General features: G+C 55.1%; 6 protein-coding genes across 6 annotated transcripts; 2 read left to right on the plus strand and 4 right to left on the minus strand.

Moving 5' to 3' along the window:
• Positions 1 to 227: 227 nt before the first annotated feature.
• Positions 228 to 1,410, plus strand: ATP3_1 (atp3 gamma subunit of the F1 sector of mitochondrial F1F0 ATP synthase; the record flags this gene model as incomplete). Its single annotated transcript, XM_028638094.1, has 4 exons — positions 228 to 280; positions 439 to 1,028; positions 1,093 to 1,226; positions 1,282 to 1,410. The coding sequence occupies 4 exons, from the start codon at positions 228 to 230 to the stop codon at positions 1,408 to 1,410; spliced, it is 906 nt and encodes a 301-aa protein (XP_028490447.1).
• A 447-nt stretch (positions 1,411 to 1,857) lies between these two features.
• D7B24_003910 (uncharacterized protein) lies at positions 1,858 to 5,341 on the minus strand (the record flags this gene model as incomplete). Its single annotated transcript, XM_028638095.1, has 3 exons — positions 1,858 to 4,783; positions 4,885 to 5,216; positions 5,285 to 5,341. 3 exons carry the CDS (start codon positions 5,339 to 5,341, stop codon positions 1,858 to 1,860), a joined length of 3,315 nt encoding a protein of 1,104 aa, XP_028490448.1.
• Positions 5,342 to 6,034: 693 nt separating this feature from the next.
• D7B24_003911 (uncharacterized protein) lies at positions 6,035 to 8,244 on the minus strand (the record flags this gene model as incomplete). The annotated part of the gene is made up of 4 exons (XM_028638096.1): positions 6,035 to 6,156; positions 6,224 to 7,792; positions 7,906 to 8,101; positions 8,167 to 8,244. The coding sequence occupies 4 exons, from the start codon at positions 8,242 to 8,244 to the stop codon at positions 6,035 to 6,037; spliced, it is 1,965 nt and encodes a 654-aa protein (XP_028490449.1).
• Positions 8,245 to 8,946: 702 nt separating this feature from the next.
• Positions 8,947 to 9,545, minus strand: D7B24_003912 (uncharacterized protein; the record flags this gene model as incomplete). The annotated part of the gene is made up of 3 exons (XM_028638097.1): positions 8,947 to 9,215; positions 9,286 to 9,436; positions 9,498 to 9,545. The coding sequence occupies 3 exons, from the start codon at positions 9,543 to 9,545 to the stop codon at positions 8,947 to 8,949; spliced, it is 468 nt and encodes a 155-aa protein (XP_028490450.1).
• A 1,794-nt stretch (positions 9,546 to 11,339) lies between these two features.
• D7B24_003913 (uncharacterized protein) lies at positions 11,340 to 12,688 on the plus strand (the record flags this gene model as incomplete). The annotated part of the gene is made up of 3 exons (XM_028638098.1): positions 11,340 to 11,654; positions 11,721 to 11,877; positions 11,937 to 12,688. 3 exons carry the CDS (start codon positions 11,340 to 11,342, stop codon positions 12,686 to 12,688), a joined length of 1,224 nt encoding a protein of 407 aa, XP_028490451.1.
• Positions 12,689 to 13,719: 1,031 nt separating this feature from the next.
• On the minus strand, positions 13,720 to 14,949 carry D7B24_003914 (uncharacterized protein; the record flags this gene model as incomplete). Its single annotated transcript, XM_028638099.1, has 1 exon — positions 13,720 to 14,949. The coding sequence occupies one exon, from the start codon at positions 14,947 to 14,949 to the stop codon at positions 13,720 to 13,722; it is 1,230 nt and encodes a 409-aa protein (XP_028490452.1).
• Positions 14,950 to 15,204: the final 255 nt, after the last annotated feature.

Here is a 15,204-nt window from a genome sequence, read left to right on the forward strand (position 1 = left end):
CCAGTGTCTGGTCCGCAGCCTCACGTGACTTGATTCCTGCCAAACCCGGCTAGCCGGGAAAGTCCGACATTGGCTGCTCGCCCGTTGCCGGTTGAAAATAGCCTCTCAACCCCATCGACAGCCCATCAAGCACTCGCCCCAGCCTGTCAATTGGCCTTCTAGACGACCCGCGGTCAATTGAAGCTTCCTCCGGTGCAAGGTCCCTTTCACCTCCTTAATCTTCCATAATGCTCTCCCGCGCGGCAAGGCCAGCTCTGCGAGCTGCTGTTGCGGCTCCTCGGTAAGTGGCTCGGTCCTTGGAAGAAGTCTGGCAGAGTTTCGGAATGACAACGCGACCTCGCGCCCGTCGATTGGACAGTGAAAGATGGCTCGGAAGAGCTGGAGACGCCACAGGAATCGAGATGCGATGGAACAATGATGCTGACGACTCGGATGCAGCGTCGCCGCGAGCGCCCCCAGCACCGCCGCCACCTATGCCACTCTTCGTGAGATCGAGGGCCGTCTCAAGTCCATTCGCAACATCGAGAAGATCACCAACACGATGAAGATCGTTGCTTCCACCAAGCTCACTCGCGCCCAGCGCTCCATGAACGATTCCCGTGCCTACGGTGAGACCTCCAACCAGGTTTTCGAGTCGGCCGAGACCAAGCCCACCGAGGGTGAGGGCAAGAAGCAGCTCGTCGTCGTCTGCTCCTCCGACAAGGGTCTCTGCGGTGGTATTCACTCCGGTCTGTCCCGTTACATCCGCCGCACCACTCCCGACGGTGGCCCCTTCGACATGGTCATCATCGGCGAGAAGTGCAGGTCCCAGCTCCAGCGCACCAACGGCAAGGACATCGTTCTCAACTTCGCCGGTGTCGGCAAGGACGTTCCTACTTTCGGTGACGCCGCCGCCATTGCCGACCAGATCGTCCAGCTCCCCACCGAGTACTCGAACGTCAAGATTGTCTACAACAAGTTCTTGAACGCTCAGAGCTACGAGCCCGCTACCATTGATGCCTTTGACGTTGAGGCCATCACTGCCTCCGGTAAGCTTTTGACGCGGTGAGAACCGATACCAAGGACCCTTTTGCTGATGTTTTGTTTCTACAGCCAACTTCTCTTCCTTCGAGGTTGACGAGGAGCTTCTCCCCAACCTCCGCGAGTACGCCCTTGCCAACTCCCTCTTCTGGGCTCTGGCCGAGGGCCACGCCTGCGAGCAGTCCGCCCGTCGCAACGCCATGGACGTGAGTAGATTCATAGACCCTTTTTGAGATGACGCAAGTGACTGACACACGATAGAACGCTTCCAAGAACGCCGGCGAGATGATCAGCAAGTTCCAGATTCTCTACAACCGTACTCGCCAAGCCGTCATTACGGGCGAGCTGGTTGAGATTATCACTGGTGCGACGGCCTCGGAGGACATGTAATCTGCGAAATGCATCGCGTCGGAGAATACCATACCTCTTCCCTTTGTATCAAGCTCTCGAACGATGGCCACCCATGCCTCGGTGTACCAAAGCCTTCCCAATAAATCCTTGACCTAGAGATGAGACGGTCACGTTTGAAAAAAAGAAACAGCGCCGCATACAATAATTCGCGTGAATGCGATGAATGTTAGTGTATGTGCGAGTCTGTATTGTGAGGACTTTACTGTATAGTGAGGTCCAGGCCACCAGAAAAAAACACGAGAAACAAATCGCCCTGTTGTCCGTAGAGTCTGTCCACCTCGCGCCGCGGCGAAATGCCAAAAGGGTATGTGCCGAGAATTCCGTAACACCGTATCGCCGCTCGGTCGGAGCCACAACTGCTCATCTGCACAGCACTTGGCCTCTCACTCCGCCTGGGAAAACAGCGCCTGACACTCCTCTCATTTCCTACTCAGACACGCTCTCATCGTCCTCCGCATAATCCACAGGCTTACTCGTGCGACGATGCTTTCCATCGGCGGTCAGCGTCGCGGAACCAGCCAGATCGTGCTCTTCCTCATACTCTGCCCGCAAGTTGATGGCGGCCTCGTCCCATCGAACAGAGCCGTCGTTATACTCTTGCACAGCCAGCGCGTGCGCGGCCTTGGCCTTGACGGCGTCCTCCTCAAACGGCTTCCGCTCCTCGGCCGAGGCTGCCCTCCACATCTTGGACGTCATGACTCTGACATCGTTGGGGCTGACCTTCTTCTTGCCGGAGCGCTCCTTCTCGCATCTTTTCCGCGCCTCGTCGAAGAATTCTTTATTGTAGAGAACGTATGCGTTGGCAGCTACCTTGCCAGGCGGGATGGGGCGCTCACCGATGGTGCTGATGATGTAGTCCCAGACCGCTGCCTCGTGAGCGTCGCGGCGCGCGCGCTCAGGGTCGTAGACTTCGACCGGACTCTTGCGTTTGAGGACTACGCTGCTCTTTGAAAGAACGAGTGGCGAGGGGATATCAATAGGGCCCAGCAACGCGTCAAAGACTTCTGAGGCCGCCCGCAGTCCAGACATGTAAGCGCCGTGTACCGTCGCCGGGTGCGTTCCGATGGTGTGCTCCCCTGCAAAGTATAGGTTGTCAACAGGTTTGGCCATGACATCATAATCATGAGGATGCATGCCGGGCCCTGAAGACGAGTAGCTGCCTCTGCTGAACTTATCGGAGCCCCATCGGGTAATGACCGCCTCGACAGGGAAGGGAACCTTGCGGCCGAAAACACCTCGGAGTATGCCAGTGGCTTCCTTGACGAGATCCTCATTACTTTCTCGCTCAGTGTCGAAGCCTGCAACGCCTGCCATGAGGGCCACAAGGCATGGTAGTCCGGTCGTTTGGGTAACGTTGAACCACTGGAAAAACCTTCCGCGTTGTGAGGCGTAGTCGCTCTGAGCCAGGCTGTGCCGGTTCGGTGCGTCTCGTAAGACGCCAAAGATGTGCCTTTCGGTGTCCCAGAAGGGCTTATCATACACAAGGATAACCTTGTTGAGGACTCCAAACCCAATGCGCTCAATGACATCAGTCTTCCATCCTGGCAGAGGCGGGTCGAACTCGACGCTGCCCTGCTTCAAGACTCCAAGTGGTATGGTTGAGACAACATAGTCGGCTTCAACGACGGTGCCGTCCTCACATTCGACAAGTGATCGCTTCAAACCGCCTTCGCTAATGTACTTGATCTTTTGAACCGGAGCCTTGGTCTTCAAGTCGAGTGGCGTGGGGCACAAGGCTAAGCCACGCGGTACCGTCTGGTAGCCACCGGCGACCATGGTATGCTTGCCTTCCCATTCATTGCCCGCATCAATGTCCCAATTGCCCAGGCTCAAATTATGCAAGCTCGTAGCGTTGCTGTACTCTAGGTTGGCGACGTGCCAGTTAATGAGCCGATGATCTTGAGCCGTTAGGTCGACAAGGTTGCGATACTGCCCGATAGCCTCGTCGAGGACGGAGCCGAGGGTGGCATCAGACCGGGCCGCCGCGTCGTCGAGATCAATATTGGCCTCAGGTGCGATGTTGTTTTTCAGCGTCCAGCCCATCTCTTTCGCCTTCTCTGAGGCTTTGCTGGTAGCTGGAGTGCCCGGCTCGGTATGGATTCGACCAGTCAGTTTATCTGCAGATACCGGCACGCGGTTTACTCGTTCCGGAACGTTCTGTTGCGAGACGGGCGCTGCGTGAGGCAGCGCTGCTGCTGCTTCTTCAGACTCGGCAATTGTTTTGCTTCCATCAGTTCCGCTGTCGCGCCCGTGCTCTATATAATCATGATTGCCTCTAATAAGTTTGGACGGCTGGTTGTGATGCTTGTATTCGCTGACTCGATCGAGACAGTCGTTGTAGAGTTTCTCAACCAGATCGTCCCTCAATGGGTCCACAGGCCGACCGTTTGAATCGTAAATAGTTGTCTCTGGTCTCAACGCTCGATAGTGAAGGCCCAATTGGCCGCGCAGGAGGACATTGATCGGATTGCCACGCTCGAAGCCTGTAATAATCATACCGCCCATCTCAGCGGTGTACCTTTCGCCGGGGAACCCAGGCACCGACAAGGTGGGCTTTGTTGTGAAGGCTCGTGAATACACCCGACCGCCGACCCTGGTGCGTCCTTCCAGAACGACAACTTTGGGCGGCAATTCGCCCAGTTCTCGAAACTGATCCTTGTATTGTTTCGCCAAGTTCTCCAACTGCCTCGCACAGCCCAGGCCGGACATGCCGCCTCCGATGACGACAATCGTTTTTTGCTTCGTAGCCGGTGGTTCCCCTTCTTTCTCTTCATCTACCGTCGGGAACTCGACACATCCGAAGTTGATGAATCCGTTGCGCACTAACCAATCATAGCAGACGCTGGCGACGTCGAACCATCGCACACTAGCACATCCAATTGCTTGGTCTCGCGTAACGGGCACACGTGGATTGTGGTACCATAGTCGCACAATACCGTTCCTGACATTCAGGTATGTAGTCACTTGGTTGTGGGTGATGTGCTGGCGCAGGAGCTGATATTCTCCTTGGTGTAATGAGAATGGATCCAGTCTCGAAGCCTCAACGGCGCGTATGCATTCAGCAGCGTATGTGATGTCGTCCAGGCCCGCCGGAACGGAAGACTTGGGCTCAACGTCGTACGTGCGTCTCGGCACCTGGCGAGGTTGTGAATATCGTGCTGATGAGAGAGCGGGCTCCTGAGCTGCGTTAAGGTCGACGGGAGTCGTAGCCTTACTAGAGACGGATGACAGCAGAGAGGACAGTTCGGATTGTTCCGACGTATGTGACATTGGGGACTCTAAAGAGTTACGGTTCGTCTGAAGAATATCGCGGTGAGGCGAGGGTTCTGCCATGTCTTCGTTGCCTGAGAATCTGGGTGAGGTCAGAGGTGCTAAGTAAAGAATCTCAACAGAACAACAGTAGATGCAGCTGGCAGCAAGTGATTGAAGAGTAGGTCAGTAGATAATACGTACTCTGCTGGTGAGGCCACAGCTGATGTGGCCATCGAGGTATCGTTCATCGAGTCGTCAACATCCATGTCTTCGCCGTGGACAACAATCTCAGAAGCGATTTCTGACATGGCTTCGAGCGATATTTGACTGCTTGCTGACGACGTGGGATCTCTCAAAGGCGATATCGAGAATGAAGTCTTGGCAGTCTTTGAAAGTGGTGACGAATGCAACATGTGTGAGTTAAGGAACCCTGACGGGGTGAAGAGTTCCTTCCCAGACCCAATTCCCAGCTTATCCCTCGACCTGGGACTTGTTCTCATCGTATAGTCGGCCGGCAGGACGATTGGGCTGGTCTTGGGTGGATATATAGGAGTGGTATCTGAAAATCGGATGTCGCAAGAGCAGGGGTTCTCGACCTTACTGCCATCAGAGAGCGGAACGTAGGCGGGCAGTCGGGGCCGATATCATCATCGCGCATCAGATGCTAGATGTGATGTTCTGAGTAGACATATTAGTTCCGTGGCAAGAGGGAAATCTCACTCCTGAGAGCTAATATATGAGGTTCTCCTTGTCGTACCAATTGAGCCGAGTCCGGGGTGAGGCGAGGATGCAGCCGCTCGAAGAGCGTGGCGAGGCCCCGGCCAGCCGGTTCAGAGGCTGAGAGTATGTGGATGCGAATGCCTCGTATTGAGTTCGTCACTCGATCGTATATTTCGGAGCCGCAGCTATTCTCGCAAGTCGATGCATGTAGATATAAACCGGTAAGACCACTCCTGATGGTGTTGAGCCCGCTGGCGTGGTTCCAAACTCCGCTGTAGAGCCGAAACAGCGGGTCACGTGCATTTTTCACTACCCGTGCTGGATCGTCTTCAACCAGACGTTGCCCCAAGTTCCATTAGACTAAAGCACCTCTACATTCCTCTTGTTCATGTCCGGTTGGCAATTCACTGCAACATTCTAGCGTTGGATGATCCGCATAGTCTCTTTCCAACTGTCATTGATTCGATAAGTTTCATACAAAGCGCTGCAGCGCGACCAACCTCGGAGCTCCCAACAAGGGCCTATTTTTGCAATTCATGGGACTTCCGCTGAAGATGCTGAGAACGACGCTGAAAATAGATGATACACGATCTCCTCCTCACAATGTTCTTTGAAGACTCGCCATACCCATCTATGATTGCGCTTGGGTGATGGGTTTAACATCCTTCGCATACGACTGTGTTTCAATCGCAGCATCCATCATCCTATTCCCGCTAATGATCGAGGTGGCACAGATGACGATGTTTCTCCGAGCTGTTGTCAAATACGTCAGCGTACCGTCCGGGTATCCAACTGTAGCAACGTATGGATTTCGACTTACCTTCCTCCTGCTTCGCGATGAACCTCAATGCAGCGATCTCGGTGAACGTGATACCTCCGACGAATACAATGAAGACTGTCTGCTTCTCGTTACCGCCTGAAAGAAGTGCGCGGGCTTTGACGGCCTTGTCCTCCCCTTTCTGGACATTGTAGAAAGTCTGGCCGCGGACATGTTTAACCGCCTCGTCGAAACCATGCCAACCTTGGGCGGCCGACGCACTATTGGATCCTGTGAAGCCATTGCCTTTGGTGACCGTGAGAAGATACTGCTTCTGCAGCACGCATTGGACAAGTCGAATGGAAAGCGGCGCATATCCACTGTACACGTAAGCAATGTCATTCGGGTCGTCTTCCTGAACCTCGTCGACAATGAGTCGCAGGAGACGCCGAAGATGGGAGTAATTTGTCTTATCGCCAGAACTTCCAATCATGCCAGCCAATGGCGACGATCGTGAAAGGAATAGTTGAAGCTTCTCGAGCTTGTTGAGTGTCATGATATGCTGGTACCCGTACCCCTGGAGAATGAGTCGTCGAAATTGGTCGTATTCCTTGGGTTTAACGCCTCCAGAGATGCAAGAGTAGATACAGAGCAATCTGAGGACTTCCGGTAATGGCGTGTCGCGAGCAATCAGTTCCTCGATAGCGTCGAATTGCGAGGATGGATCCGCTCCTGCTGCCAGGTTTTGCTGGACTTCTAGAAGGCCCTTAAATTGATCTGTTCTCGTGTACTTGACAATCTCTTCAGCCAGGCCTGTGTGAATTCGCAGGCTCTGGTGTTCCTGCTGATATGCGGGTAGCTTGTTGACGAAGTCCTTTAGCTCGGCGATCGACTTTTGGTTGTTCCGGCCTTCGTAGTCCTTCTGCACGGTTTGAAGCCGCCGAGCTTGCTGGCCGAGCAAATTGCCAACAATGGCAAAATTCTTGTCGCGAAGCTGTTCGAACTGTTTGTCTGAAGAATCTAGCTGTATCTTCCGCTTGCGTGTCTGCGCACTGGCTGCGGTGGATTGAGCTGGTGCACCAACGACGGTCGTGTCGACCTCTGCCTGATTGTTCTGAATGCCGAAGAGTTCGTCAATGAGGCCCTCGTATGTCAATTGGGTGAGAAGCGGTGTGGCGAAGTCGACTTCGCGGTCAATTATAATGGCACTTTCGATCGTCGTACTCGGGGCCAAACCGCCATCTCGTTGGACTTGAATCGCATCGTCGCCAGCCAGTACTTCCTGTCGCATGCGCGCCAGCAGATCGGCCACACGTTTCGCGTTGTCGCCCTTGCCGATGATTCGAGGGAAAAGTCCATGGTTTTGTTGGATCTCCATCAACGCTTTCGCCATGAGAAACGACGGCGTCATATCTTTGTTCAGGTAGAGGTCGGTAAACGATTCATCAAGTTCGAGTGAGAGAACATCTCTTTCCAGCGGGAAGAAGTGAAGAGGTAGCTCGGATATGTTGACATCTCCCAAGACACCAGCCTCTTCGAGCTGCTTGTCTGAAACGAGAGTTCGCCGTGGGACCCAAAAGATGTGAAAGTCGTGACCTGTCTGGCTTTCGCGTTGGAGTCGTCTGATGTGAGCTGGTCATCGTCAACAATCTCTCGCCACATCGCTATTTGAGGAGCCGAAGACGAGACGGGCAGGAATCATCAAGACTGGGACATGCAAAGACATGGGGCTAGAGCCAACTGACCTGCTATCTTGGGCGCACTGCGGGCGCATTCACCCCTCGCTATGAAGACAACATTGCGCTGGCTGGTATCCGCGTTGTCGTTCTCCAGGAAGAAGAACTTGTCGACTCCGTACTCTTGAAGCGTCGCGACTTTCACGATGGCGCCGATGGGGCCGGCCAGACTGCGCTCGAGAACGAGATTTAGCTTGCCGCGGACCTGGTCGGAAGCACATTCGATTAGCCCGACATTGATGCTGATGAGGATGGGAATGCCTTACTTACTCCCTCTAGCAGGTTGAGCAGGTCTTTTCGGGCTTTGTCCCTGATCTGGTCGGTATCGAAACTGACTCTCGGGGCCATGCTGGGCTGCCCACGAGGTGTGGTGAGGTAGCTAATCGGAGCTTGGGAGCTTGAAGTACGAGATGCAGGAGTGACGACGGAGCTCTCCAAGCTTCCGGCGGTTCTATCGGCCAGTGGTTGTCACGAAATTGGGTCCGCGTTGGGGAGGACCACTGGCAAGCGGCTGCGTCAGCGGGGCATGCACGGTTGGCGGGGAATTGGGGATCCATCTCGGATGTGTCCCTGAAGCGCCCAGGCTTGGGACATCCCGCCGCGAGAATACCAGTCAAAGCCTGTCGCGCTTCCCCAGCAAACTAGCTTCTGATTCAAAACGTCTAGTGATATCATTTTGGGTGTTTCCATTTGAGACTCTAGAGCTTGCTCAGCAAAGCTTTCGCATAGACCATCCCTGCTGAGCCTGATGGAAGGCTGCTCGCTGACGGGTCCGTAGCCTATTCCTCGTCACTGTTGATGCATGCTGTGCTCCACGATAGCCGGCCTTCCTTGTCGCAAAGAAGCAGTACCAGCTTAAAAATCAAGTAATGCCCGCTAGCCCAAACTCCTAAGTAATAACTTTCACCGCAGAGCCATCGGCAGCCAACCGAATGGTTCCACGTCATGTGGGTGATTCCATGCAAGTAATCGCCGCCTCGTCAGAAACAGTTTGCTGCTTTGACTCGGGGCTAACCGTACCACCTTTGACTTTGTGATGCTTTCCGATACCTACACTGTGTTATCGTGATAGTAAAAGTCGATGTCTCGTGGGCGCTGCCTATTGCTTCGTACGAAGTCCTCGTCGCCCGGCGGTCGCTCAGCCTTTGAGTTGCCCGTGAGCATGCTCTGCAGGCTCATGCAGATTGTCTCGACGTTCTGCACCGGGCTCCAGCCCTGAGATCCCAGAAGATCCAGGCAGATGATGCCGTTCGAGTAGATGTGAGGGTGCAGGGGGATCGGTCGGTCGGTGGTCTTCGAAAATGTGACCTCAGGGGGTTCTGCCAGGCATGAGCAATCAGGTCGGGACGGAAGCTGGCCAGGATTTCCGAGGTAGAAGGGGCTGCCCACCGATTGGGTATTGAGGAGAGAACTTGAACTTGAGTCTGTAGATCTGGTCGCGGTATATCGGATTGTCGTCCAGTACTCTTATGTCCATGAACCACTCCTCAAAATTGTCCGCAGAGATCAGCTCGATCCCAGGCGGCAGACCATTGTTCAGCTGCATGGGCAGAGAGGGTTAGAGGACGTGCGAAAGATATGGATGGACGCGCGGAGCGAACCTTATTGAGCTCTTTGGCAAGCCTCTTCGAGGCAAAGCTCACCGCCATGATGAAGGCCTACCGAATGGCTGGTTTGTCTGGGTGAGGAAGTATTTTTGTGTGAGAGAAGGCGGAGGCGGCGGCTCGAGTCGCAGTGAATGCATTTCAGATGGGACAGGGAAAGCGATGGAGGGGTCGAGTGGGATGAATGCCTAGTGGGCCTCAGGTGCCTATGAGTGGACAAGGTCGCTACTGTCGGGGTGGCTCCAGGACCAAAGTGACGCTTGGTTCAGATGGATCCCCAACGATGCACAGGCTGGTGGGCAGGCTTTTTTGAAAGGCACTCGTACCTACCTAAGTACCTAGGTAAGTACCGAGCGGAAAGTGCAGTCAAGGATTCTGACGTTTTTCTGACCATGTGCTTTGGCTGCCGGTGCGGCGAATGTTGAATAACAAAACAGGTTGTAAGTGCGTACTAATACATATTTTGCCCTGATGCTGTTCTTGGATGGGAAAAAATCCCACGCGACTCTCAGAGGTAAAGTTGACGGCATGTGAAGTTGTGTGCTCTGATCGATTGCGGCTTGTCTCTTTCAGCCGCGACGCAAATCACCTCTCTCCAATTTATTTGCAAGGGCCCATCTAGGTAGTTTTTGCGTACTCGCGACTTGGCTGCTAATCATAGCTGCTCATCACAGCGATGCAAGCCCTTTTAAAGTAGGCATCTGTGAACATCGTTAGCTGACTGAGTTTATTGAGATCCAGCGGTCTTCGTCAGCGGCATGTGGGAACCCACCCGGCCACCTGCCGCTGCGATGACGACGTACCATCCCGCAGGTGGACATATTGGCCCGTAGGCCTCCCTCGTAGTGAGATGCGTCCTAGTCCGCCTCTGGTCCAGCCTTATGGAGGCCCCCCCAGCAGCATGCTTCCCGCCCTGAAGGCCCCAGGCTGTTAGCGGCAGGACGGCAATCCTCCGCCACGACGGCACCCTGACGTCTACGCCCCAAGGCCACTGACCAACCCCGCCCGGGCTCAGGGGCCTTCCGTCAACCTCTCACAAGCGTCGTCACCCCCAACGCAACCCCACTACGGTGATGACCGGTCGCTCCTCCTCCAATCCTGCCATCGTCTCTGATGGCCTCTGCCCCTCGTTTCTGCGGCTGAGGGTCAAGCCTTGGGGTTCGTTCTCTGCTCACTCCCCAGTGCACCTTCGTCACGAGCATCCGGCGGCAAGGCTCTCTTCACCGTCGGCTGACTGGCCATACCCTACATCGCTGACCTTGAACTCTGTTTAAGAAGAAGCGAGACCCTGCTTCGTCTCTGCGTCTGTTCGCCAGGCTTCGCCTTGCGCTTATCGAGTCCAGATTCACGCCGTTCGTACGCGTATCCACATTCGTCTCTGATCACTTCCCGGCATCTGGCCACTGGGACAACAATTACCCCACATCGTCAGCTTCGAAGATCCCACTCAACCAGGCTGTCCAACAACTCGTGCGTTCCTTCAGCCCCCGATTATCCTTCCTGTCCGAACTCCGGCCTGGCTGTCATCGGTCTTTCTTTTTTGCAACACGTTCTTATTGTGTCTATACAGCACGTAGTGTTGAACATATCGCACTCTTTTGCTCATCCTGAGCTCCTAACCCCTCCTCCCCCGCCTACCACCTTGTTGCGCCTCGACGCATCACGAACACCTCCCGTCAAGCCAATCATGAGTTGTAAGCCGCTTCTTCCCTCCCATGCAATCGTCATCGCGCTGTTCGCATCTTTGTCGAGCGCCTCTGCTCCTTTGAGCTCGCACCTCGGTGTGGCACAGTCATGTCGCACAAGCTAATCGTGATGCCTCACCCCGCAGTTTCCAACATGCTCAGCCGCCTCCAGGGCCAGCCCGAAAGCTACGACAAGAAGTGCGACACCCTCCCCCCGCCATCGTTGCGACGACTCAGTCCTAACGAATGCGCAATGTCTAGGGCCAAATACCGTTTCGGTCGAACCCTGGGCGCGGGTACCTATGGTATCGTCCGCGAGGCTGACGGCCCGACGGGCAAGGTCGCCGTCAAGATCATCCTCAAGAAGAATGTCAAGGGCAACGAGCGGATGGTCTACGACGAGCTGGAAATGCTGCAACGCCTCAAGCACCCCCACATTGTCAAGTTTGTCGACTGGTTCGAGTCTCGCGTGAGTCGGCTGCTTTTTCATTCCCGATGGCGGGTCGATGCGCAACATATCTGACGCTCCGTATAGGACAAATACTACATCATCACCGAGCTGGCTACCGGTGGTGAGCTTTTCGACCGAATTTGCGAACAGGGAAAGTTTACGGAGAAGGACGCATCACAGACTATCAAGCAGGTCTTGGACGCCGTCAACTATCTTCACATCAACAGTGTCGTCCACCGAGGTATGAAGATTCAAGATGTTGTCCAAACGTCGCTCAAACCAGCTGACAACCCCTGACAGACCTCAAGCCCGAGAATCTTCTCTATCGCAGCCGCGACAGTGACTCGGAGATTGTTCTAGCCGACTTTGGCATTGCCAAGATGTTGGATCGCAAGGACGAGGTCTTGACGACCATGGCGGGTTCGTTCGGATACGCTGCCCCCGAAGTCATGCTCAAGCGTGGCCACGGCAAGCCGGTCGACATGTGGTCCATGGGCGTCATTACATACACCCTTCTCTGCGGATACTCGCCGTTCCGTTCGGAGAACCTCCAGGACCTCATCGACGAGTGCAGCTCCGCCCAGGTCGTCTTCCACGAGCGCTACTGGAAGGACGTCAGCCAGGACGCCAAGGACTTTATCCTCCACCTTTTGCAGCCCGAGCCCGAGAAGCGGTGGACGAGTGAGGAGGCCCTCAGCCACGCCTGGCTCAGCGGCGACAGCGCCACCGACCACAACCTGCTGCCCGAGATCAAGGCTTACATGGCCAAGGCCAGGCTGCGCCGTGGCATCGAGATGGTCAAGCTCGCCAACCGCATCGAGTCGCTCAAGCTGCAGGAGGACGACCCCGACGACACGGACTTCCGCGACGAGGACTTTGCCAAGCACACAACACTGTCGCAAGACAAGAAGGCGCTCTCCAAAGCCGTCAAGGGAGCCATCTTCCGCGAGGTCGTCTTCGCCAAGGTGCGCGAGATGAAGCAGCAGCAGGAGACCCTCACGGTCAAAGAGGAGGCAGAGAAGGAACACAAGAGACGCAGCTTCCACGGGTAGGACGCGGGAAGCTGTAGCAGATGATACGAGACGGGTACGGGCCTCTTACCCCTGTTTCTCCCGAACACTCGGGCAACGGCCGAGAGTGCCGTGGTGCGGATCGTGGTGTAGTGCGTTTGTTTTATTTGCTTTTTTTTCTTCTTCTTTTTTCTATCGGCCCCTGCTTTGACTCTCTCTCCTTGATGTGTGCTGGGAAGGCAGAGAGACAGAGACGGAGAGCAAGGGGGAGGGAAACGATGGAATACGTGCGTGATGAGGCTCATGCTTCCACATGGCGGGGTAATTTCCAAACGTCGACGGTTTCTGGTTCCGTGCGTCTCTTGTTTTTTCCCTCCTTCCCGGCTCTTCGAGACAAGTCGTCACGTCTGCCGACAGGGAAATTTCCACAAAGGAATAATGAATGGTCAGGCGAGCAGACGGGTGGACAGATGTGCAGCAAGTTGACAGGATGATGACTCTAGCTTAGCGGTTCTATTGTGTCAAAAGCAGATGGCCTCTGGGCTTCTTTTTTTCAACTTGTTTGATCTTCTGTTTTGTGTTGCATCGCTTGTAACAGCACCGAGACTCCATCACGGGAATCGCACCATGATTCAGCTAAATCTGCGTATGATCGGTCTTGAAATATCATCATCAAAATTCAGCCAGTGCTGCTAATTTGGTATCTCTGCGTCTTCAAATCATCGTCGTCTGGAGCCGAGCGATTGGCTTCGGCCTCCGCATCCTCGCCTCGGCGAGGGGGGGCATATCTGTACAGTTGGACTACCGCCTCCTTCCTTTTTATAAATTGCATCCCCATCCACCCATGTTCCTCGTTCCCAAAAATAAACCAAGAAAATAATAGATGCTTAACCCGGAAAACTCCGACCGATCCTGGACCACCTAGTCCTTTCCCGGTTTCGTGCGTAAAATTGTTCATCTTGGTATGTACATGCTCGTGTGTGAGAAACGTAGTCTGCGTCCTCGCGACTCGCGCGAGTGGAAAAATGGTATCAACGAAAGTGGCGAAGTAATTGTCATGTGTGCTATAGCGTTCAGGACATCTCGGCGAGGACGCTTTCACGAAGCTCCTCGTACCTGCGAGGGTTAAAGCGCTGCCGCTTCCATCCTGAGGCTCGCAGGCGCTCAATGCGTGCCTTGAGGTCCAAGGCCCGCATCTCATCATCCTCATCAGGAGTGGCAGCCCGTGTTGATATGCTGAAGCTGAGACGGTGGTTTGCCATCGCGGAGGCCTGAGGAGCCAGCTGAGCATCGACGGCAGCCAGGTGAGAGGCGATTTGAGACCGAAGGCCGACTAGGAGAGCGCAGTATCGGTGAATAGAGCGCTCACGGAGGTAGCCGTAGTCATTCTCTTCACTGTCCTCGATTGGTGGCTCCGGGGTCGGTGCTGAGGGCGACGGTGCCACGGCTATGGCGGCGGGGAGCTTGGACTCGGGGACCTCTTGAAGCGATGGAAGGTAGCGAGACCCGTCCACAGGGCTGCTGCGAAGGTCGTCAAATCCGAGTGTTGGAGAGTCGGGACGAATGAAGGGTTCCTGTATCATCGGTTCCAGGTCGTCAATGAAAGTGACGCGCTTCTTCGTCTGCAGAGGTGCGGGGGTGTTGGCGAGTTTGGCCATAGCATCCTCGAGTGAACAGATGGAAGCCGTGGGCGAGGAAAGTTCTGTGGAGTTGCGAGAGGAGATAGAGCAAGAGGGCGAGTGCAGACTCGGGGCAGTGGTGGCGGCCGATGATGGGCGTGAGTAGGTAGAAATGGTCTCGTCGGCAGTCTGGATGAGCTCAGCAGCACGGGCGTAATGAGCACGCGCCTGGTTCAGTAGCTTCGCACGGTAGGGCGACGACGTGTTCAAAGGGCGGGCGAGCATTTCAACAGAGGTGGCAGCGTAGAAGTGAAGGTAGATGAGGTATGTCGGCTCAACATTTGCCTGATCCTTGAAGTTGTCAAGGATCTCGCAGCACCGTGCCGAGCAGGCGCGGTACTGACGGTTGCTGTAGTGGCGCTTGACCTCGGCCACAGCCTTGTTCCAGTCCGCTGCGGTGTAGGGAAGAACAGGCAAGCTTGCAGGAGCTTGGAGAGACAGCCGCTTCGGGCTGCGGGCTTTGGGCCTGGCAGCAGCGGCGTCCAGTGAGCCCATCCTCTTGTGAGTAGTTTGCGTGGGAGGCGGCGATGAGAGAGGGAAAGCGCTGCTGCCAGGACTAAGGAGAATACTGCGACGTGAAGCAGCGCTGGGCGCATGGAGCATCAAAGGTATGAGTCCAGGCATGGTGAGAGGCTTGAAGGGTTGAGTAGACCAGAGATGAGAGTGTGGGTTCAGTGTATGATAAGTGAGGTGAGGTGACCTCTTAAAGTCTGAGGTAATGCACGTTGCCGACCTTGGATTGCGCACAAGCTGAATGTCGCCAATGAGAAGGTGTTTGGGGGTTGGACAAGACAATAAGCTGGTGCGAGTCGAGACTGCTGTCTGACGAGGCAGAAAAGCGTGGATGATGGTGATGGGTGGTTCGGGCCCGGGGGGGGG

The sequence above is a fragment of the Verticillium nonalfalfae genome, assembly GCF_003724135.2.
Source record: "Verticillium nonalfalfae strain VnAa140/NRRL 66861 chromosome Unknown scaffold_219, whole genome shotgun sequence".
Lineage (NCBI taxonomy): Eukaryota > Fungi > Ascomycota > Sordariomycetes > Glomerellales > Plectosphaerellaceae > Verticillium > Verticillium nonalfalfae.